This window comes from Sphaerodactylus townsendi, linkage group LG03, assembly GCF_021028975.2.
Source record: "Sphaerodactylus townsendi isolate TG3544 linkage group LG03, MPM_Stown_v2.3, whole genome shotgun sequence".
NCBI lineage: Eukaryota > Metazoa > Chordata > Lepidosauria > Squamata > Sphaerodactylidae > Sphaerodactylus > Sphaerodactylus townsendi.
The window spans coordinates 59,677,709-59,700,924 of NC_059427.1; the positions used below are offsets into that span (position 1 = coordinate 59,677,709).

The following is a 23,216-nucleotide window of genomic DNA, read 5'->3' on the forward strand; positions in this document are numbered from 1 at the left end:
CGATGGAGGGGGGAGCCGTCACTGCCCCTGCAGCTCTGCAGCATTGTTTGGAGGCGGTTGCTGGTTGGTTGAAGCAGAGCCTTGCGCGGCCTGGGACCCTCGTATCTATGAGACCGTCTGGCCCCATATGTCCCACGTTGGTCCCTGCGTTCTGCGGAGGCCAATTTGCTGGTGATCCCCGCCCCCTCTATGATGCGGCTGGCCTCCACCAGGGCCAGGGCTTTTACGGCCCTGGCCCCTGCCTGGTGGAATGCTCTCCCTCCAACTGTCCGGGCCCTACGGGACCTCAATGAGTTCTGCAGGGCCTGTAAGACTGAGCTTTTCCACCGGGCCTTCGGGGAGACCAGCTGCTGATGTGGGTGCCCATAACAAACAAACACGCTGTGTAACATTCTAGACCCACTGTCCCACTCTTAAGAGGAGTTTAATAGTCGGAGGCCATCTCTTTTTAAACTTAAATTTAAATCGGGTTCGATAGCTGAACGCTGCTGCATTTTAAGTCTTAATTATTTTATTTGTTTTATTGTCTGTCTGTTAGTGTTGTACACCGCCCTGAGCCCTCCGGGGGAGGGCGGTATAAAAATGTAATTAATAAATAAATAAATAAATAAATAAATAAATAAATAAATAAATAAAACTCTGAACCAGTGCCTGGATGCAGCTGTGGAGTGGATAGGGGCTAATACATTGACAAGACAGAAGTGCTACTGATAGGCAGAATGTCTGACCTGGAATAGTCAACCAATTTAAATGGGGTTGCACTAATGTTGAAGCAACAACTCCATAGTCTGGGGGTGTTCTTAGACCCAGGCCTACTGCTGGATAAGCAACTGGCAGCTGTGGCCAAGAGTGCTTTTTGCTAGCTTTGACTGATTAACCAGCTGTAGCCTTTTCAGGATAGAAAGGATCTGGCAATTGTTGTTGGTTACACCTAGACTAGACTACTGCAATGCACGTTACAGGGGCTGCCCTTGAAAGCTGTTTGGAAACTTCAGTTGATAAAAAACAGTACAGCCAGGCTGTTGACTGGAACCATAACACCCTAGTTTTTGCCCACCTACACTGGCTTTCAGTTTGTTTGTGGGCATAACTCAAGATGCTGGTCTTGACCTTTAAAGCTCTCTATGGTTTGGGACCAGTTTACCTGAAAGACCACCTAATATTTATGAAACTGCTCAGCAGTTGCTGTTATCTTTGGAGGCCCTGCTTTAGGTACCTCCACTTTCTGACATTAGGTAGCAACTTGGGAGAGGGCCTTCTCAGTGATGGTACCAAACTTCTAGAACTTTGTCCTTGCGGAGATTTGTTGTCCCCTTCTCTTTCTGTCTTCTTCTAGCAGGTGAAAACTTTTTTGTTTCATTCAGTACCTCAATGATTCCTCCTTCCTAACCCACATTTTATGTTTTGTGTGTATTTTGTTTGTTTTATATGTATTTTAGCTGTGTTTTAAAATTATTTTTATAGTTGTTTTAATGATGTTTGTGACAGGTCTCTTCATCCTCCTTACTTCTAGATTAAACACACTCTGACTGAGCTACTCAGACATTCTTCCTTAATGACTGAGCTGCTTGGGTTGGCATGAAGTGATTTATAATGCTATTGTTCAGCCCTATAACCCCACAAAAGGTGAAAGAAACCTGTTATTATGGCAAATTCCATCATCAAGGCACCAAAAAATAATGAGGCAGGTTCAATGAACAGAAATAAAATTTGTTAAACAGATGAGATGGGATAGCAGAAAACCTAAATGGATCCAAAGCAGGCAAGAGATAAATGCATACAACTTCAGTTTAGATTTCAGTTTTCAGGCACTGGCATAGATCTTACTTAGACCTTATAAGTTTCAGTTGCTCAGATGTTCTAGAGCAGGGGTATCCAACCTATGGCCCTCCAGATGTTCATGGACTATGATTTCCATCAGTCCCTCCCAGCATTCTGTAATTAACCCTGCCATAAAAGTTCTAGCCATAGGCCTGCATTTAGCTTTGGAGTTCTGTAGTCACCAACTAATCCCAGTCCATTACCATGATTCCTTGCAATAATCAGCTAGGCTTACAGTATTCTCTTTATTTCTATTTGTCTACTTATATTCCACTCTTTTTCTCAGTGTGGACCTACCAGAGTGGCAATTTTAACCTGGGTTTCCCTGATTGCTATCCATTACTCTAGCCACTGCTTCAGGATTAGAGTGAGTGAGTGAGTGAGTGTGTGTGTGTGTGTGTGTGTGTGTGAGAGAGAGAGAGAGAGAGAGAGAGAGAGAGAGAGAGAGAGAGAGAACACATTTTAAAATGGGTGGGTCCGCCTGGCATTTATTTAACCAGTTACCGGTACTTTATTTAGGAAGCCCTAAATAAAGATAGTGTAAGGACTTATTTTGTTGTGACATACTTGTCTTTTTCACAGGCATAAACAATAATTACCTCCGCCCTCAGCACTGTAAAATAAAATGCTGTAATTACTCCTTTTCACATGCTGAAATTTTGGGGTCTTTTGATCTAATTAACAATGTGTTTGTGTGAAGACCAAGGTGAAAGTGCCTCAAGGGTCAAATATTTCATTCTGATGCCAGTTTGTAAGGGGGTATGTGTTTTAAAAAAGAAATGCTGATTAGTGTCACCATAGTTACCGTTAATTGTTCCATTTGTTTAAAAAAAGAAAAGCAGTGCAAATTGGATCTTTACTAGTTGTTGCATGGAGTGTCATTGCTTGGTTTTGATTCTTTTTAATTATTAAGTTCCAAGTCAACAGATATTCTTTGCATGTGAAATTCTTTGCTTTAGTCATCATAATGTCTTTAAACAGCGTGTGTATGGTAAAAAAGTGAACCTTCAGTGGAAGCTGGCTGTGTAAAAGTGTCCCTTTATCCATTTTAAATGGAACATGCCTGTATGTCTTGGTCATCACTATTGAAACTGGCAGAATAGTTTGCTCATTAGCTTGTCTTAGTTTTAAGGAAGCAAATTAATTGCTTCATAAAATGGAAAAGAAAAGCTCCATTAGTATTGGGAAGAAGGATTGTCCTTCCTTCTGATTTCTTTCCATATCTGGCAGTACAGCTTGTGCCTTCAGTGCTGCCTGAATAGATCTTTCAATTTGTAAAATCCTACCATACACCTTTTTAAAAACAGAAAGCTTTTGGGTGGCATTCTTATTTCTATTAGTATCCTGTTCGCTTCACTGATATGAAGAAACCCATTTTCTTCATGTACAAAACAAGTTTAATATGATGCCACAATAATGTCTTGCAGGAAAAAACAAACAAACAAATTTGGTATTCTGTCCATGGCCCTGTGTCAGGATCAGACAATCTCCCTGAAATAATCATACTCTTGGATTCAGAAATCAGTTTATTGAACAGGGATACTGTGAACAAGAAACAAGCAAACAAAATCTGAACACTCAATAATTATATGCTAGTTATAAGTTTAATAGCATGATTGTCTCATACTTTGCTTCTTTTATGGCAAAGAAGAAGATCATCCCAGGGATCTTTTTAAGGAGCAATTGCAGCCACTGCTGTGCTGTGCTGTGAGACTCTGTGCAGTGAGACTCTGTGCAGATCTTGATTTATGAATTGGTGTTCTCTTCTGTATTTTCATATTGCTTAATAGGGAGCCTTGAAAGGAATGGCAAGGTAAGTCTGCCTTGGGTGCACGCTGGTGTGTGAGCAGACTCCTGGGGGGAAGAAGGGGGGAGTAGAGCCTCTTCTGGTGTCCCCCCTTTCTAGAGCCTATTTTATTTAAGGTTAAAATGGGCTTTGGGGCTAGTTGAATTTATAACTCAAAGATGTTACTCCTCAGGGCAGTCTTTCCAAACCTAAGAACCAAAGCAGAGAATGTTCAAGAATGAACAGCTGCTGATGTTTACCCATTTGCAGTATAACCTTCAGTTGCCTTTGCTCAAATGGGTGTAGCTGTCACTGTGTGGTGTATCAGGAGAGGCTGTCCTTTAGATATATGGATCTAAGGCCATGAAGAGGTTTATTTTGTTCCTTGGTTTGTTTGTTGTTTTTGATATTGAGACACAGCTGATTTATAGCAACCCTGTGCAGCTTTCAAGGCAAGAGACATTCAGGAGTTAGCCATTTCTTGCCTCTATATAGTGACTGTGGTATTCCTTGGAGGACTCCCATCCAGATGCTAGCCAGGGCCAACTTTGCTTAGCTTCCAAGATCTGACAAGATCAGGCTACTGTAGGCTATCCAGGTAGTGGCATGAAGAGCTTGTGGAGGGGGTTAAATTCAAGGTAATAAGTGTCACATATGAAGAGCTTTGTGGGTGATACTTATTACCTTCAATTGCACCTAAAAACTAATCAGTACTGGATGAACCAATTTAAGAATAGGTGTAATATGTGTATTCATTCTACTTTCTGATAATAATCAAAGTTCTGCACCAGCTGGAGTTTTTGTTGTCTTTGAGGGCAGACTCAAAGTAATCAAAATTGTAAAAATTTTGATTTAGCTTACAGCATAGCTAGAATTGGTACTGATGTGACACTATACAACGTTGGCAAAGGAAGGGAAATGTTTTGAGGGTACTGGGAGAGGAAGTGCACAAATTTTGGAGCAAAGATCTGCTACATATGTCTGCATAGTCACTATTTCATGTTTCTGTAAAGAAAAAAAAGAATGGTGCTGAAATACTAAGAAAAACATGGGGGCATGTATGCTAACTGAACAAAGTCAAAGACTGTAGAAAATGTCCATTGATTACAGAACTTGGAATTCAAGTGGGGAACTGTAACTTATAATGGCCATGTTTGGAACAGTTGAATTTGTAAAGTTCTTGCTGAAAGTTGTTGGTTTATTTTTAATCTTTGAAATTTATCTCTTAATTTCACAAGGTTACTTCTGTAGGTAGAGTCAATTGTTGATAATAGCAGCTTAAGCCTGAGCCAGAATGTAAACTGTTTCACATTTTGTTTTATTCAGATAAAAATTATAGTGCTTCCTACTCACTGAACATGATTAATGCATAATGAGTCATAATAAAATCTGGCTTTTAATAGCAACATTATGGAGCAATTCAGTCTTGTCAAAACTGAAAAATGCAACAGTATGAGTAATAAAATGCTTTTGAGTCTGCAGTTGGATTTGAAAAGGGTATGACTAGACTAATCAAATCATTACATTCTGAATATATGGCAAATTGCATTTGATAAGGATACCTGCGTATTGAAGCTAGAGGGTGCTCTGATGCAGCAAGTTTCATTCATCGTGTTGTTCTCATTCATCATGTTTGCTCTATCTTGGATTGTTCATTGTTTAGTTTTATCCGTAACTCTTTAAAATGGAAAAGAAAACAGTTTCAATTAGCCATTAAGGGCCTCAACTATTGTGTGTGTCAAGATAGCTGCAAGAACACAGTATGTAGGTAAAACATAATAACTTTATTATCTCTCCTGTATCATGTCAGTGCTTTTGATAGACACACCATTTCTTGGAACAGATGTGACAGTCTTAATCATACTCATAAGGTTTCTTTTCTTTTTTTACACTGAACTACAATATTAATCTTACTTTTGAATTTTCTCTGAAGAGTAGGAAGCAGATGCCAATTTCCTGTATTTTATAACTTTTTGCTATGCAAATAGGTAGAGATTATGCACATTAAATTAACAGAAAGCTTTCTGAAGTCATGTATGGATTTCTCTATTGCATAAAATAATACAGAGCTAGAGAAAATATAGAATTATTTAACACAGTAAAATGCTTTCTTTGTTGTTGGTAGAGCCTCTATCTTTCTACGTTGGTAACACTAGAAATATTGACGTTCATATCATGGCCTTGGAAGAAAATACATCAATTCTGTCCTGTACTCGATTCTGAAAAGTTTTATAATCTAGGTGGAATTTTTTTGTACATTTTAATATGTATACCCAACTTCTCTTACCAATAAATACCCAAATCACAGATTATGTCATTTTCTCTTGTTATTTTGTCTGTAATGGAACAACCCTGTGAGGTAAGATAACTGAAAGTGGCTGGGCCAAGGTCAGCCCATGAGCCTCCAGTGGCGTATATTGGGGGTCAGTGGGGACAACCTCAGTGGCGTATATTGGGGGTCAGCAGGGACATTTGACCCAGGCACCATTTGCTTCAGTAATGTGGGGGGCACCCACCCTGCCCCCTCCCTTCCTCTCCCTCACATGCCAGGAAGGCCCTTGTGCCGCCACTACCATCCGCCTGCCCTCTGCTTGGTGAATCCATCACACCATGTAGGTGATCAGCAGTGGGCCCAGGCAGCAGGCACACATCCTTCCCAAAGATCAGGCTGCCCACTTCCTGCCCGCTGCTTGGCTGCTGCCTGCTCCCCTGCTACCCACCTGCCATACAGGTGATCAGTGGTGGACACAAGCAGCAGGTTACCTCCCCCCTCAAGTCAGGCAACCTACTGCTCAGCTGCTGCCTGCTCTCTTATCTGCTATCAACCTGCCTGCTGCCCACCAGACTGTCCACCTGTCAGCTCGCTTCTTGCCCACTGGAGACTCAGAGAGGTAGGCAAAGGCACCCTTTCAGTCTGTCCCAACTCTGGGGACACCATTTTGGGGTAAGGATGCAATTTGGGGGAGGACACAATTTGGGGGGATGGCACCTGGATGCAATTTCAGAACTTGCCCTGGGCACCATTTTTTTTAGGTATGCCACTGGCAAACTGAGATTCAAAATGGGGTATCCCAGATGTGACATTGACATTCAAACCAAAGATAAGCTCCTAGTTTTGTGATCTTGAGGCTAGGTGGTACTGCAGTTGTGTGTGTGTAAAGATGTGTGACAATGTGCACTGGTAATCTGGGAACATTTCAAAAGCAATTTGTAATGTAGACTACAGATCTGAGGATCTATTAAAATATTTAGAAATGCCTCTGGATATCAGAGAGCCCTTGGGCATGCAATAAATATTTCCTTTCATGCTGGCATTTTTTCTAATTAATAGAAACATTCTGATGAGATAAAGTGACACTTGTCAAGAAATATGAATGTGCAAAAATATGAATTATAACCATTTGTACAATACTATAAAAGTGAAATTTTTGCTGCATGTTTATTTTCTATCAAATAAGGATATTTTAAAATTGGTTTATACACATACTATTTGCACACATACATGTCATCTTCCCCACAGAAATTCATTTTAAACTATCTAGCAACATATTTTGAAAAGTTGCTCTAGTCCAAGAGAAAAATCTGTGTGGTGTTGGACAAGAATGTTGATTCAGACTTCATAGACACATAAGTGATGGAAGCAGTGGAGAACGCAAGAATTATTTGAATTCATTATAGTATGTTTACTGTTAAAGGTTGAAGAAACAGTTTACATTGGCCTTTTCTGCACAAATCCCCCCAAAGTTTGTAAAATACTTTCAATCCCCTTGCCCTTTACTGTGATGTATGTCTGCACTCACCCCCTGAAAATGATTTCTGGCCACCTATTTTGTGATTTATCCCTTTTTGTTTGAGAACTGAGCAAAGTTCTGAGCAAAGTGCCAAGGGTAGCTGGAGACTGTAATATTCGTGATGTATATGGTGGTCCATAGTAGTCTATGGTGATACATAGAGCACAAGTTAACAGCAATTCGAATCAGACAAAGACTGAAAGAAATAAAAGGAAGCAAGACACAGTGGAAACGACACAGTCTACAGCTTCAAACCTGCTGAGAAAAGTAAGTACTTTGATTTAGACAGACCCAAGGGAGGAGTTAGGGTCGTAATTCTCCTAAGTAATAAACCTATTGTTAGAACTGTTGAACCTGGCTTGGGTCTCCTCCACTCCGTCCTAGCCAAGTACAGGACATCAAAAACAGATTCACTTGGGGGGCAGAACATGGCCCAAGATCATCCAGCAGGATTCATGCGCAGGAGTGGGAATCAAACCCAGTTCTCCAGATTAGAGTCCACCACTCTTAACCACAACACCACGAGAAGGTGGAAGAAAAGTAGAACAGTGTATCAAAACTATCAAACTATCACAGCAGAGAGCCAGAATTCTCTGCACCTTTTGCAGTCCATCCTTCAATGATCAGCCCCTCTTCTATAAAGAAACCTGCAAGATAAATAGATGATGGGGAAGGAGTGAGCTGAGAAAATGGTGCTGATGAGGACGTGCAGAGAGAGGGAAGGCAGAGAGAGAAGGCAGAGAGGCTTGGGAAATGTCTTAAAGGAAACACGCATTTTGAAAACATTTCATCTACCGGTACTAAAGAATCGATTTAAAAGGGCATACATTTAAAACATTTTGAGGCTGCAAATAAAATATTTCAGAGTGAAGACAATGCAGAACATTTTATTTCCTGTCTCACAACATATTAAAGTGTCTGTATGTAAAGGGCCATTAACACACATCCCATTTTTAATTTAAAAAAACATAAATAGGTTTTTCTTTCTTACGTCAGTCCCCCCCCCCCGCTTTTTAAGTAAGAAACAGTGTAATATTCTTATGAACTTTACTTTGCTGTCCAACTGTTTCCCTTATTTATTTATTTGTTTGTTTGTTTGTTTATTATTTGATTTTAGGCTACCCTTTCCCATATGGGCTCAGGGCGACTTCCAACAATAAAGCAACCAATACAATCAATAAATTTAGAAAATGATATTTTATGACAATATTGTGTGCTAGTCAGCCATTGGAAAGCGTGCTGATTTTGTGTCTAAGCCAAATGAAACCCTCAGTTATACTATAATATCCTCTAGCTTCCTGACTTGTCAAAAATGTTTGCATTCTGCTACTAAAATATTCCTTTACCTGTGTGATGTAAATGTTACAATCTGTATTAATATAAGGTGTCTTTATTTTTAATTTTTTTAACGGGGGTTATATACTACAAAGGACTTTGTCTAAATGTGACAGATGTTGCAGACAAGTCAGCTAGGCATGAAGAGTCTGATTAAAGCAATTTGCTCTTCTTTGCTCTTAGTTAATCAGTGAACTGTCAGCTGAACCCTATTAATTCCACCAGCCCATATAACTGAGAAGCTTCCTCCTTTGCATCCCCTCATGATGAAATGGCATGCACCTGGGGACATGGGATATCCCATGTCTCCATTAGCGGTACGCCACTGCCTCTTCTCCAATGGAAGGCCTTTCTGTTAGCAAAAATATCTTGGGATCCAATCTATTGCAAGAGGATGATTTAGCAAGCAGCCGTACAGAGTCATCTACTCAGAATCCGACTCAAGTCTACTCAGTGGGACTCAGAAATCTATTCTTAGGATTGGACTGATAGTGTGTCTTATCCTTCCTTCCATGCGGAGTTCCGTTGTGCATAAGATACGTTAGTGCTTTACTTTATTATATTAAAATGGCTGTTATTTCTGCACAAAAATGTAGTATGTATTGTTCAAAATTATTGTTCTTACCAGAGTGCCCAGAAAAAAAATGCTACCCCAAAGAATGAATCAAGGGATGACTTAAAGCAAAAACTCTGGAGAGCAGGATGCTGTGCTTTATGTATTTATTTATATTTTGTTTTTCCTTTTGGCTGAAGGTACCTTACAAGTCACTGCTAAAACTTCAATTTAAAACCAATAGAACAAAACCCCATATACCCCCTCCTTCCTAAATATCAAAGGCATAGCAGGGAAAAATGGTGCCCAGGGCAAAATGGCACTCCCTCCACACCTCCTGTGCCCCCCCATGCCCCATGGTAGCCCCCTGTGCCCCACTTACCTGAGCCAGCCAGCGGCGGTCCTGGGCAGCCTGGCAGGGCGGGGCTGAGGAGCAGCCTGGTGGGGCCAGGCCAGCCGAGGGGGGAGAGGGGTGTGGGGGTGATTTTGCACTCCCCAGGGGCCCCATCACCTCCTCCCCATGCTGACTCGGACAAGCTGAGTCGGCACGGGGGAGGTGTGGGGGTGCAAAATCACCCCCACATGGCCCGCCCCTCCTCCCCTGTGCCACCCTGGGAGCTGAGTCGACATGGGGAAGGAGAGGTTTGGCAGGATGGTTCCACATGTCCTCATGGGCGCTCTGCCCCTGCTAAATATGTCTGCAGTTTTTACCCCATTAAAAGCTCTGGCAAATAATGGCCTTTCAGTCTCCTGAAAATCTCTAATAATGGCAACTTCTCAGGAAGCCAGTACCACAGAGTGATAGCTGCAAGAGAAAAGGAATGGTCTCTGGTTGATGCCAGATGGGTACCTTAAGTGGGGTAGCAGCCAGTAGTCACAGCCTGAAGAGCATAGTTCGAATACAAAGACAAACAGGAGGAGACAGTCCCTTGGAAGCGTTGGTCATAGGCTATGAAGAGTGCCAAAAGCAGTAACCAGCACCTTACATTGGACATGGAAACACCATCAGCAAATATAGCTATTTTAAGTTGAGTAATATATGTTGCTTTTGGTTAGCCCCTGACAATAATTGTGCTGCCATATTCTGAACTAGCAGCACTTTCTGGAGTGTCTCCAAGGACAGCCAAATGTAGAGCACATTACAGTTATGCAGCTACAAGTTACAAAAGCAAGGATTAGTGTGGCATGGCCAGATTGTCTGAGTCTAATAGAAAGGGCAGAGTTGGCAAACCAGATGAAACTGATAGAAGGCACTTTGTTTAGACTTTGCAAAAGAGCCAGTCTAGTTTAAGCCAGCCTATCTATTCTCCTCTTTCATGTTTCATTACTTGCATGGATGTCACTCTAATTGTTCAAAATTGCTGTGTGGATGTTTGTGTGGAATACATATGCTAGTCTGTTTGGTGGACTGATTAATAATTCCATGATACAAATATTTTATGTTGAGAAGATTTTCTCTTTAGTATATTACAAAGGTACGCAAACAATTCTACTCAAACAATTCTACAATCTACAATTTAAGCTTACTCAAACCCGGGAAACGATAGATGTGTGATGCCTAGTGTCTTTCAAAATATTAAATTGGGAAAGCCAGCTGATTCACATGTAGCACCCCTCCTCCTCCCCCCCCCCCACCGCCGCTGTTGTTATGGTACTGAGGTTTTCAAATAGCAAAGATTTAAAAGCATCATTGAAGAAGCAAATCATGTGCTGTCTAGGTTGGTTGCAGATATTCTGGCTTCATTTCTTGTATTTGAAGATAAGCTTATTTCAGAGTAATTTAACTTTTTATATATAATTATCATCTTCCTATTTTTCAGTTTTGTAATAGAAGTCAAAGAAAAATAGCTTCCTTGTTGTAAACGAGTTCCAAAACATATGAGTTGTCAGCTGAAGGGCGTCTTTGACCTTGTCTGTTAAACAACTTCATGTCTCATATTCTTGTGGTTTTCCTTAGTCAGCAATGCCCTGTAGTTTCTTTTTAAAACTTTTCCTACTTATAGCATAATGCTTGTATTGGCAAATTGTAATATGACACTTTTGTCATTTTGGGTAAACAAAACAGTAATATATTGTGCAGTTATTTTTCAGATCTTCTATTTGATCAATATTGGTGATCCGATCAGTTAGATAGCTTTGAAAATCTCAGGTGCTGCATTATCATTATTTTTTCACTATTATTTGCTTTAAAATAAAAGCTGCCCTTTTGAACAGTTTGGCATTTCTGGTATTTTCAAATGCTGTTTTCCTTTCGATCATAAAGATATGGATCAAAATGGTCCTTATTTTAACCAGATTGTGCTATCTAGTTTTCAGTTTCAGTTATGGCTATTTAAAACCTTTTATGCCACAAGACTTTTGTGTTTGCTGTTTGTGTTATGTGTCAGTTGTGTTCCGTTTGGAATAGTATTGAAGCAGCATGGCCTGGTAGTTCTTATTCCTGCAGCTGGCTCCCAAATGATTTAAACATTTAAAGAAATAACGCAAAAGCTTTGTCTATACCAGGGGTCTGCAACCTGCGTCTCTCCAGATGTTCATGGGCTACAATTTCAGCTGATGGGATTTGTAGTCCATGAACATCTGGAGAGCCGCAGGTTGCAGACCCCTGGTCTATACCAAGGCATGATGGTTGGTCTATTCCTCTGAATTTTGATGCGGTATGGGCTTTTAATTATCAAAAGTTAATGATCCCTGCCTTAAACCCTTGAACAAACTATGCCCACAACTGAGGCACAGTTAAGTGGAAAACAGGGTCTCACAGTACATATGGGTAGGTATTATTTAGAAAGCCCCCTTTTCTAGCTTTCTGAATTCAAAAGGAATGTATGCTAATTTTAATAATGTATACAAACTGTTTTGTGGCTGTGCGCTAAATCCCTGAGGTCATAAACATGCTTAGTGTCTTTCTGTACAATCAGGGGTCTACAGGCTATCAGCTAATCAGTGTCTCATTATCATGTTTCAGTATGCACAACACATGGTCACTCCATAAAGAGGCTGGGAGAGAGTTTAAATATTACAGGAACAAGATGGAACCCTCTTGATACAGTTTTTAAAATATTCTGTTGAAGTCAAAACACTACTGTATTCAGAGACTAGATGACTCTTCCAGATGAAGTCTGTGTTAAATGGAACTTAATTTAAGTAAATTAAGTTCATCCTTTACAATTGTCAAGTTAACAAAGAGCCTCTGGAAGACATATGTAAGACACCTCCTCAAAATTCATCACTATTCACAACTTCTAAACGCTGCTGACCACAAACAAAGGGATGGGAAAGCATTTGAAAGCTGATTTATAATTATGGGGACAAAGTGACTGTTTTGCTTTTTTGTAAATCCTGCACATGAAATTAAACATTTTATAAGAGAATTAAAAATTATATGAGAATTTAAGATCAGAAATTCAGTTCATTATTGTGTATTCTATTACTCCATGCATCAAATATGGAGTTTTCCTACATTCTTCTGTGTCTGCTGCTCCTTCTAATACCCTGGAAAAATCATTCCCAGGGTTGTGGGACCTGTGCTGGGGAATAAATGCATGGGTTTCGGGAGCTGGAGACTTTTTCACTAAGGAAAGGGAATCATGTTCTTACCCTTCTTAACTCCCACTGATCTGTATGGCTGTTCTTCCATTAGATCTCACAATCCCTAGAATGATCTTTGTGAGGGTCACAAGGGGTTGCAGAAATGGAGAGGAACATGGGAAAATTCAGTGTGCCTTCTATGCATGGATGGACAGATGGATACCTAGCTTTTCAAAATCAGACATTTTCTTTTGAAATTATTTCTAGATGCAGCAATTATAATTAGAGGTGTGCACTAGTTATCACCAGCCCTAAAAGTAATCCAGCATCAAGTTAGGTAGGCTTATACTGAGGCTGTCACAGGCTTTCTCAAATAGCTCCTGGATCACATAACATTGTGAACTGTCTGTAGAAAAAAAATTCCTCCCATTTCCTGGAAAACCGCATTTCTCTGCATCGGTCTTAGTCATTCGACTGATTGAGTGAGCTTCCATGTCAAAATACACAGTCTTTCTTGGATGGGAAGGAAATTTTAAACTGCTGAGTCCTCCATTACATTGGCCATTTGGCACCATGTGCCCAATGCATGTGTGTGTTGTGCTCACTGCTTCTTGTATCTTGGAAAAGACAGCTTGCTTGGATGATTCTGCACCCCCGTCTGGACAGATCCTGCCCAGATGGCACTTCTAGACAGACAAGTCAGATTAATTTGTTATTAGCCTTTCCTCCATCCTTGTATGTTGTTAACCTTTCCTCCATCCTTGTATCCCCTTGAAAATGTGATTGCCAGGGCACTGTTTCTGGTTGAATATGATTGGAAATTTTCTGCACTATATAGAAACGAACTTTTCCATCCCTTATGTGGAATGTCTCCGATGTAATTCTTCCTTCAAATACATTGCTTTACTAATATATGAACTGGATTTCAGGTGTGTCAAAAGCTGAGTTTCTAAAAGGGTGATAAAATTCATTAATTGCTTCAAAACTCATTGTTGCAAAGCTGTGCAAAAAAGATATTCCAGTATAAATGTTTACCATCAGAATGTAAATATGGTTAGTAAAGAAAAAGCAATCCACATTCTTGGTAATTTTAATTTTAACTTTACCTTTAACTTTTATTCTTTAAAGCATTTTATTGAAATATTTGTTCATGACATTTTAGCCTCCTTTTCTCAAAAAAAAAAGACTCAAGGCAGATTGTAATGCTGATTGAAAGCGCAGTAAAATAGGCAAAATCATAATGATATCACTGTTATAAAATATCAGAGTCCCCACATTCACATATCCGTTTAAATGTTTGAATGTGATACCAGTATCTAGCAGAATAGTCAGAATGACAGATTTCCTGTATAAGTAAGGAATAAGCTTGAAGCATTACAATGTGAAAGTAAATATGTTGCCTGATTCATAAGAGCTCTTTGAAGAAAAATGAGAACTATAGTGTCCAAGCCTTGCCTGCAAGCAAGATTTTCCTCTTGTATCATTCCATTTCTTTTTCTCTGGATACATTTGCAGCTTCCTAAACATTAAGCTTAAAGGAATTGGCCTGATTCCCTATTCTGTATAGAGGTTCTTATCCATATTGAGTATATTAAAGATGAAAGAGGCAATTTACCCATCTGTGCGTGTGTTTGTATGTAAATCACAGTGATCCCAGTTAACATTTTCTTTGATATGATCAATTAATTCACATTGTGCTTCTGTCTCTGGTCCCCCTGTGCTTTTAGAGCCAGTTTTGATGCCTGCAGGGGATCTTTCCATGTGGAACACGTAACAGAATTGAGACAGTATTAATGAGAACTGCACATGTGGCCAGCCCATGCCCTTTTTATTTTCATTTTGGGGTTTTTTCTAGACAGTTCTTCTATGTCAGCATTCTTTTCCCACACTTATCTCATATGTCTGTGCTCATTTCAGGTGTGTCTAATGTGCCATGACTGTAACTGTTTGACTTCTTTTTGAGAAAAGTTCTGGTGTTTGAAGTGCTGTCAAGTCACAGCCAGTTTATGGACATCCCAGAGGGTTTTCAAGGGAAGAAACAAATAGAGGTTTGTCATTGCCTGGCTTTGTGCAGCAACCCTGGACTTTCTTGGTGGACTCCCATCTAAGTACTAACCAGGGTCGATAGTGGTTAGCTTCTGAGTTCTGATAAGATTAGGCTACCCTGTGCTATCCAGGTCAGGGGTCTAAGACTAGCAAGCTATTGGAAATGTCTACAGAACCTTGCATTTTCACTGTTGCTGCAAGAGATGCCAGGTATAAAAGCCAGTGTAAAGGAGCTACTTTAATTGTGTTTTCTTGCTCCCCCAGTGATGGGATTCTATTGGCTGAACAGACTTGGATCACTTGGGTGCTGTGTGGTTTCCGGGCTGTATGGCCATGTTCTAGCTAGAACACGGCCATATAGCCCAGAAACCACACAGCACCCGATTCCGGCCGTGATGCCTTCGACAATACAGCCTTGGATCCTCCTACACCAGCAGGGAGAGATTTTCACTCTTCCCATCTGGTGCTCCTAGCCTTCCCGCTCAGTTCATGATATTTTCAACCATATGCCCCCTTTAAACTATGGAGCACTTAACATAATTTTCCATTCCTCATTAGCATAAATGTATTATAGCAAATGCCATGATTCAAAAACATTTGAAGGTGCTGTGGCATAACAGTCTAGAAAGAGCAAAGCATTAAGGGCCCCTCTCATCTGGGAGTAAGCCCTCAAAAATTCTGTAAGCCAAAGGCCATACTGAACAGCCACTTCAAAGAACCTTTGATGTTTGTCTTTGTGCAGTGTCACAAAGAGAACAGATTATCTGGTTTTCATTTCTTGTAATTTTACTGACCTGCAATGTTGGGTTCACTTTAAACTGGTTTGAATCATAGTGTTTCCCATAAACTTTTTTGCCATCAAGTCACATCTGCCTTATGGCAACCCTTATGGCAACCTTGGAGGGGTTTTCAAGGCAAGAGACATTTAGAGGTGGTTTGCAGTTCTATGCCTTGGTCACAGTGCTGGTGTTCCTTGGACGTTTCCCATTCAAATGCTTGCCAAGGTTGACCATGCTTAGCTTCTGAAATTGGATGAGATCAAGCTAGCCTGGGCTAGCAGGTCAGGACAATTTTAAAGCTACAAAGATTTTATTCCCGCATAAATTGTTGCAAGTCTTAAACTAGACTCCTGTTTAATATTGCTGCAAGAGATTAATTTGACTGCAAGAAATTAATTGATTGTTGCAAGAAATTAATTTCCTCTGAAAATATTTTACGTGATATTTTTACACAAGCATTTGATTGGAGGGATGGAGGAGATGTTAAGGATGTTCTTGCAAAGTTGTTCAAAGGTAAGCATTTATTATATGAGAAGCAATGTCCTGGATACCTACTCAGACACAGGAACGTGTGTATTTCAATTAGAGTTGGTTGTTCCTTAAGAATGAAGTAACTGAAAAATAATGATATCCTGGAGAAACAAGGAATTCACAAGTTGTTCTTTTTATCAGTCACCAGTTATAAAAGAAGGTTCTACATTATTCTGTATCAAATAGTTCAAGAGCCTGTGTTGCAAATATCTGCCCACAATGAGTGGTGGACCTCCCATAAAACTTCAGATAACCAAAGCATCAAAATTGTGACTCCTGTAATGCCACTCTAACAAACATACACTCTTTCACACACTCTCACTCACACTCTGGGACTAGGCAGCCAGTTGAGATGCAGTGTACAGATGGCAGCCATACTTTATGGCATATGTATTCCAACAAGCTTTTATGGATATTTGCAGGGCAGCTGTCAGTGTTGTCATGAGCCCCAGCCGCTGCCCCACGAATATCCCAATCCAGCCCCCTGCACATTGAGCATGTATGGGTCTGGGAGCACATCTGGGACAGGAAGTACCCTGCCACCCAGAGTGCCATTTGGGGTCCTGCACTCTCAGACCCCCTTTGGGATGGATGAAACACCAGCCTCTGGAAGAGCAGTGGCCCCTAGTTTGACACTCTGGTCATTCGGGAACAGACCCACCATCCTACACACCACTTACCCCACTTCCCATGCCCGGCCCTGTACTGCTCCCAGGACAATTGGCAAGGGACTCCATTTTCAAGGAGAGTTTCTTTGTACACATGCCCCCATCCATGTCTTCTCCATTTGGCATACACAGAATCTGGGAGCGGAAAGAAATTGTGAACCATGTCACTAAATCCTGCAGTCACATGCTGATAAGCAGGCATATGTTACCCTGAGCTATGCAAGCCATTGAGACCCCAGAAGGCAGAGAGTGTTATGTTCTTCCTTTACTTTTGTTTTGTTCCCCTGAAAAAGGAAAGGGGCAACAGTGACTTCAGAGCTAGGATTGTCCACATCCTGTAATCAGCAAATATTCTGCTTCATGAAGATATGGATTTGTTTATGCTGGTTAAAGACTCCAGAACCAGATTTTTTCCTGAATGTCCAGCCACATTGCGATGTGGAGGGAGCCGCATATCTGTATGGATGGCTGATCCCTCTATGGTGCACTCCCATTCATCTACCCAGCTCCTAGCTCGTTTTGCAAAAGGCCCTCTACAGAGCCCATCGAGCCCGTTTCCAGTGTCCCCACAATCAACTGGAAATGTTGGCCAAACCTGACTACTGACTCATCCTTCTGTGCTGCTACTCTGGCCCCAATATCTTGGATATTTTCAACTAGTTATACTCCAGTCATTATTAGAGCTTTCAGCTGAGTGTCCACAGTTCAGGAGCAGAGGAAAATAGCATTGCTAGGCATGTTCATGCAGATATGTCACCATCAATAACAGGATGAGCTCCATGGGCAGATTTCCTCATCTGCAATGAAAATAAGCTCCCCTCTAATAACCCCAAAGTCATGCAGACGAAGACACAGCTGTGGCCAATAAAGACACTTTATTGAGAGCTTTAGGGTCAGCAGGGCTAAGAGAATCAAACTCCACCTCATTGCCACCTGTGGGGAAATGGGTGTAACTCCCTTGGAGCTGGAGTTTGCCCCAAATGTCACTACCCTCCCCTCTTGCCAAAAAAAAACTACAGCATCCAAAGCACTCTTCCCCTGTTTGGAGCTCATATCCACACCAACAGCATGTGAGGTGACCTCTTTGGCATCTTGTCCAAGGGACACTACTCATGCCAGGGGGTGAGTCCAGACTATCCACTACACTAAGCATGTTCAGGCTCCACCCTCTCACCCCTTGTCCAAGGGGGAGCATGACAACTGCCTGAACTATCATTCCAGTTCTGAATCAACAGCTCGGGACCTCCCCACAACAGTTGTTTCAGCCCAACCCCCATGAACCACACCCACATGGGCAGGATGCTGGTAGGGGGTCTAGGGCAGGGGAAGGGAACCTGCAGCTCTCCAGATGTTCAGGAACTACAATTCCCATCAGCCTCTGTCAGCATGCCCCCTTGGCCATGCTGGTAGGGGCTGATGGGAATTGTAGTTCTTGAACATCTGGAGAGCCGCAGGTTCCCTACCCCTGTTCTAGGGTTTCTGCTGGGCTCAGATGTGGGAGGTGGTATTGCCAGGGCAACTACCAGCCACAACCAAAAAGAAAGGGAGGAAGAGATTTGGGGGGGACTGTAGTCTTTGTTTTCCCTGTTGCATGTTTGTGCTAAGTACCTGCCCAGTAGTGCTAGGTTCCACCAAGGAGGCTTGCCACTCTCTCTAAGGTTGCATGGTAGGGAACTGTCAAACAACATCCTGTGCCACATTCTCTACCAACCAAGTTGTGGGGCATCATGGCCAGAGTTTTTATAAGGTTGTGAGGTGCGATTTGGTATTGGGGATGGCCAGCACAAGAAAGGGAGCGAGAGCATCCTGCCCTGGTCAGGACCTTGTGTGTGTGGCTGCAGCAATGTGGGGGAACTTGATGTTATACTTTAATGACTACCTGTGGGGCATACCACCATTTTCCTCAGCATAACTTTGATCCTGTCTCAGGGGGCATTTCCAGGCTTTAAGGGGTCAGGGAGACACCAACACCTGTTATGTCCCCTGATCTGCTCACAACCACGTCATCTTAGACCCCTGTTCCTGAGTTGTCTTGGTGCACAGTTGGTGCCAAGCTGTACCAGTTCCCAAGAGCATTGGGCCTGTGCCTGCATAACTGGCTCTTATATCAGTCTCTCTTTAATATACGCCAGTGTAAGGGTCAGGCTTCTTCCTGTGCCCATAATCCGCTGCTTAGGATAGCACTGTAATAATTTTAAATGCTGGAATATTTCTAGGTCAACTAATGTTCTTAACATTTTCAAACTGCAGTTTGATTAGATTTATAAGTTAAACCATGCAGAGTAGGTTCCCCACCCCTTACTTACTAGAATACAATAGTTAGTGGCTCTCTTCAATGCTTTATTGGCAATAATAAGGAAAAATGCTTTAAAACCCCTATTTAATTAATACATGCAAATGTTTTGTTCATTTCTAAATCATATTGTATAAAAGAAGACACAGTGAGCACAACTAATGTTTATTTGTATAAAGGCTTACAATTGGTGTTTTATGGCTAAATTAAGAATTTAAATAAAATAAAAATGATTTTAAGAAATAATTTAAATGATGGCTTTATAGCAATATATTTAATACTACAACTGTTTTCTCTAATTAAAGCACTATTTTGGCATGTATAATGTTTCCTTGTATATGATTCATGTATAAATAACTTTTAAAAAATGAACCTGCAGATCAGATTTTAAACTATATAATTTATAAGCATATCATTCCCCCCAAATAACTTCTAAAACATCTTAATTACTTACCAGAGTCTTGATATGGTAAGCTTTTGTAAGCTTGTCAAATGTTGTATGTTAATATTGTTAATTTTATTCTTTTGCAACTATCTCAGGACCTCCTTGGAAACAAGAAGCAGTCTTTCAACTGATCCATTCAGGTATGCTACATATTTTTTTAAGCATATCAAATACCACATATGAATCTCACAACAACTTATCTTTCGACCTATATTTCTCCTTGAAATAACTGTGCTACAGAGATCTTTCTATCCCACCTGACTGGGTGGTTCTGCTTTGCGACATCTTCATGCAAATAACCATGAATATTCTCAATTAGACATTTCTTTCTCTGAACAGCTGTATCCTAATACAGAAGTGCAACGTACAGATGAGTGAATCAGGCCATACCCATCAACCATATGAGGACATGTAGCAGAGCTCATACTACAGAGATTACAAAATATTATCTGAGGGAAATATATAGTTTAAGAATTGTATTGATCCTGAGACAACATTAGCTTTTATGACTGTCTGAAGTAAGTCATTCTGTGTAAATTTTCCATACTAGAACACATGATGCCCTGAACTAAAATAGCAAACAACTGTTGTGGGAAGTATGACACAATTTCTGAATAACTGTACAATCTGGAAAGTTTTGTCTGTCTAAAGCCACAAAGATTTGAATAGAAACAGAAACAGAGATTTATTTAAATTTGCTTGTGGCACCTTAGTACTGATAATTTTGGTAGAGTGATGCAAGTCGAAAATGTGTGTATATTTGAGGGAGGATATTTTCACTTTCATCAAGGTCTTATAGTGTTGTTGGATTCCTTTGATAGATGTTGAGAAGAGGCACCATCTACTGGGCCAACACTACCTTACCCCAATGTGATTAGTTGGAGATAGAATGTTCATCCAAATGCAATCTGATCAAAAGCAACAGGGTGCAGATGAATAACTTTCATATTAAGATGGGTGTTTTTCCATACTATGAAGTGGTTGAACAAGACTATGTATAAATACAGCTGGACTGAAGTGAAAGTCTTCTGTGAAATCCTGGAAACATAGCACAGGAGGGATTACCAGCCAGCCCAGTTTGCTATCATGGAAGAATTTTTTATTTACACCATCTGTAGTCCACCTTTCTCACTGAGACTCAAGGAGGATTGCACAAATCAAATGCAATCATCAGGATGGGATGTTCAATAAGCAATGTAATAAGATTATAATTGAGGAAATGTGAAACCAAGCAGAAATGTAAAACAAAGCATGAAGTATCAACATGACAACAATTCAGAAATTTCAAAGTAGGAAAATATAAACAGTAATAGATAGTAACTATGCACAGTAGTATATTACACACACCCCTTCCCTTTATTAAAGCATCTTTCAGACAGTTCTATTACAGTAAAGCCCCATTTCCTGTGGGGGAGGGAAGGCAGCATGCTATAGCTCAATCTTGTCAGATCTTGGAAACTAAGCAGAAGGAAAGACCTCCAAGTAAGAATCTGCAGATGGAAATCACCTCTGCTTAATCGCTTGCCTTGAAAGCCCCTTTTTGGGGATGCCCTGTCATCTGTGACTGAACCGCACTTTACATACATACATTACCTTTGTAAAAATGCTCCCTTAAACAATTCATTTGTTCATAATTTGCCCCGTGCCAAGAGAATGTGACTTTATGACTTCCTGACTTTATCAAACAGGAGTCTAAAAAAGGGCTTTTGAATAATTTCTGGTTTATGGGCAAGTTCAAAGATCATATGGAATTAGTCAGGCCTTCAAAATACCCTGGACTCCAACCACCTAGAAATGTATAGTTCTGAAACTTGTTTTGTTCCATTGTGTCTTGAGCCAGTGAATATCTTGCAGAATATTAAGAGATAATTTTATGGTGGTATCTTCTTGCCAGTAAAGTTGCCATAACATGTTGGCTTGTGTTTAGTTGCTTCAGTCTTCATGTGCAAAGGTTTTTGTGTTTGTCCCAGCCTTACAGTGTTTGTCCCAGCCTTCCATATTACAGTTATATGGCATGGATAACCATAACAAGGTCAAAGCTACTGGTGTAATCAACCTGAGCTTTGCATAAGTGGAAAGGTCAATGCCTCTTAAGGTCCACTATAGTGTTAACAAGCCTTAAACCTCAGATATCCTTTAAGAATATCTGTGCAGTCTGGCATGTTAATCAAGTACTTGGGTAATTTACAGGCCCTAATTTTACACTGAATTTACAATCTAACAATTTCTAGAAGATTGTGTGAGGAAAGTAAATGCTCCAACACTTTCATCTTTCCCCCTCCCACCACCACCACTTTCTGTATTCTGTCCTTGCTCCTGTGCCCTTCAGTATTGGAACTACCACTGTTCTAGCAATGATTATCAGAGTAGTTAGGAAATTCCCCAAATGTCAGTGAGATCCTGTGATGTTACATAGTAAGAACTATTCTTTTTTGGAAGTTATCAGCTTGTGCAAGTACAGATGTTGCTTAAGCAGTTTGGGAGTGGGTCAAAAAATCACTATTTTGTCCTTGGGTTTTTCTGTAAACCATGAAATTTACCTTTCTTACCTTTCTGTAAACCATGAAATCTCCCCTTTTCTTGGCCACCTATTATGAATCTGCACCAGGGAGGATATTTAGATATATAGAATGCCTAGGATATTGAGTATTTTAAGCTTCCTTTCTTCCAAACATTGGGATCGATGGAGGGTAAAACAGTGACAGCAAAACATTTGAGACCTAATCCAAGAAGATAAAATAACAACAATCCAGCAATAAAAACTCTGTCAATTTAAATAACCAAAGACTTCATGTAAAAACCTAATAGTTTCTTCTACCTAACGAAATATATATGTATTCATTGTATCTGTAGACAAAAATTAACATTATTTCATTGTACAATGAAAACAATAGTTACAGATAATTACACTTATTTTAAATATAGTTAATGCTTCATAACATTAAACAACCTTGCAAAATTGACTGAGTTGCATTGTGAATAGTATGCCTCAGTGGAAGTCATTCAACAACAAATAATATTTTTCTGTAGAAATTCATTGAAATGGTTTGTCATTTATGATAAATAAACCCCTTGGGGTTTACTTTCCCAAAACGAATGGCGGCAGAGGAAGTAGATGCTCAGATAATCTATAGATGAAGATGCTGTACACTCATTGTAATACATTGACCTATGAAATATGATATATTAATGGTTTTTGCTCATGGAGGTGGGTTATCAAACAAAGCCAAGCTGTATTTAGTTTTTTGTTTTGTTTCTATTTTTGGTGCTCTGTTTCTTCATCTCATTTCTGTTTTAAATTTATGAATTTAAAGGAGAAAATGAGGAGGCCCAGTTCACACAGCCATGCAAGGATAATCTTATTATACATCTGTTCATATGTCTTGAGGCTTTAATTCTAATAAATTAAAACTTTTTTGCTTTGTGTATGAAGTTGCTTTCCTAACTTTTAAATTGCTTGATCTGTATTTCACATTTCTTGCAATTATGGGCTATAGAAAAAGACTTGTAATTCATTAATTGTTCTCCCTTCAGTCACAGTGGTTATTCATTATGTTTAAAAAACTACCATTTTCCTAGCGAATTCTGTGACAATACAATGAAAAAATTCTAAACAAGTTCTTTGCTCAGAATCATCACT

The 23,216-nt window shown here is 40.2% G+C and overlaps 1 protein-coding gene across 9 annotated transcripts in view; it reads left to right on the forward strand.

Annotated features, from left to right (window-relative positions):
• The window catches only part of IQSEC1 (IQ motif and Sec7 domain ArfGEF 1), a 447,788-nt gene that overhangs the window by 216,529 nt on the left and 208,043 nt on the right, over window positions 1-23,216 (forward strand). For 7 of the 9 annotated variants that reach the window (XR_007244093.1, XR_007244092.1, XM_048491784.1 and 4 more), the window contains one exon: window positions 19,672-19,716. The exons of the other annotated variants lie outside the window; for them this stretch is intronic. Coding sequence is in view for 5 of the 7 variants with exons in the window: in XM_048491784.1 (XP_048347741.1) it covers window positions 19,672-19,716 (45 nt within the window). In the remaining 2 variants the exon portion in view is untranslated. The remainder of the gene's footprint in view (window positions 1-19,671; window positions 19,717-23,216) is intronic. 9 annotated transcript variants of the gene reach the window in all.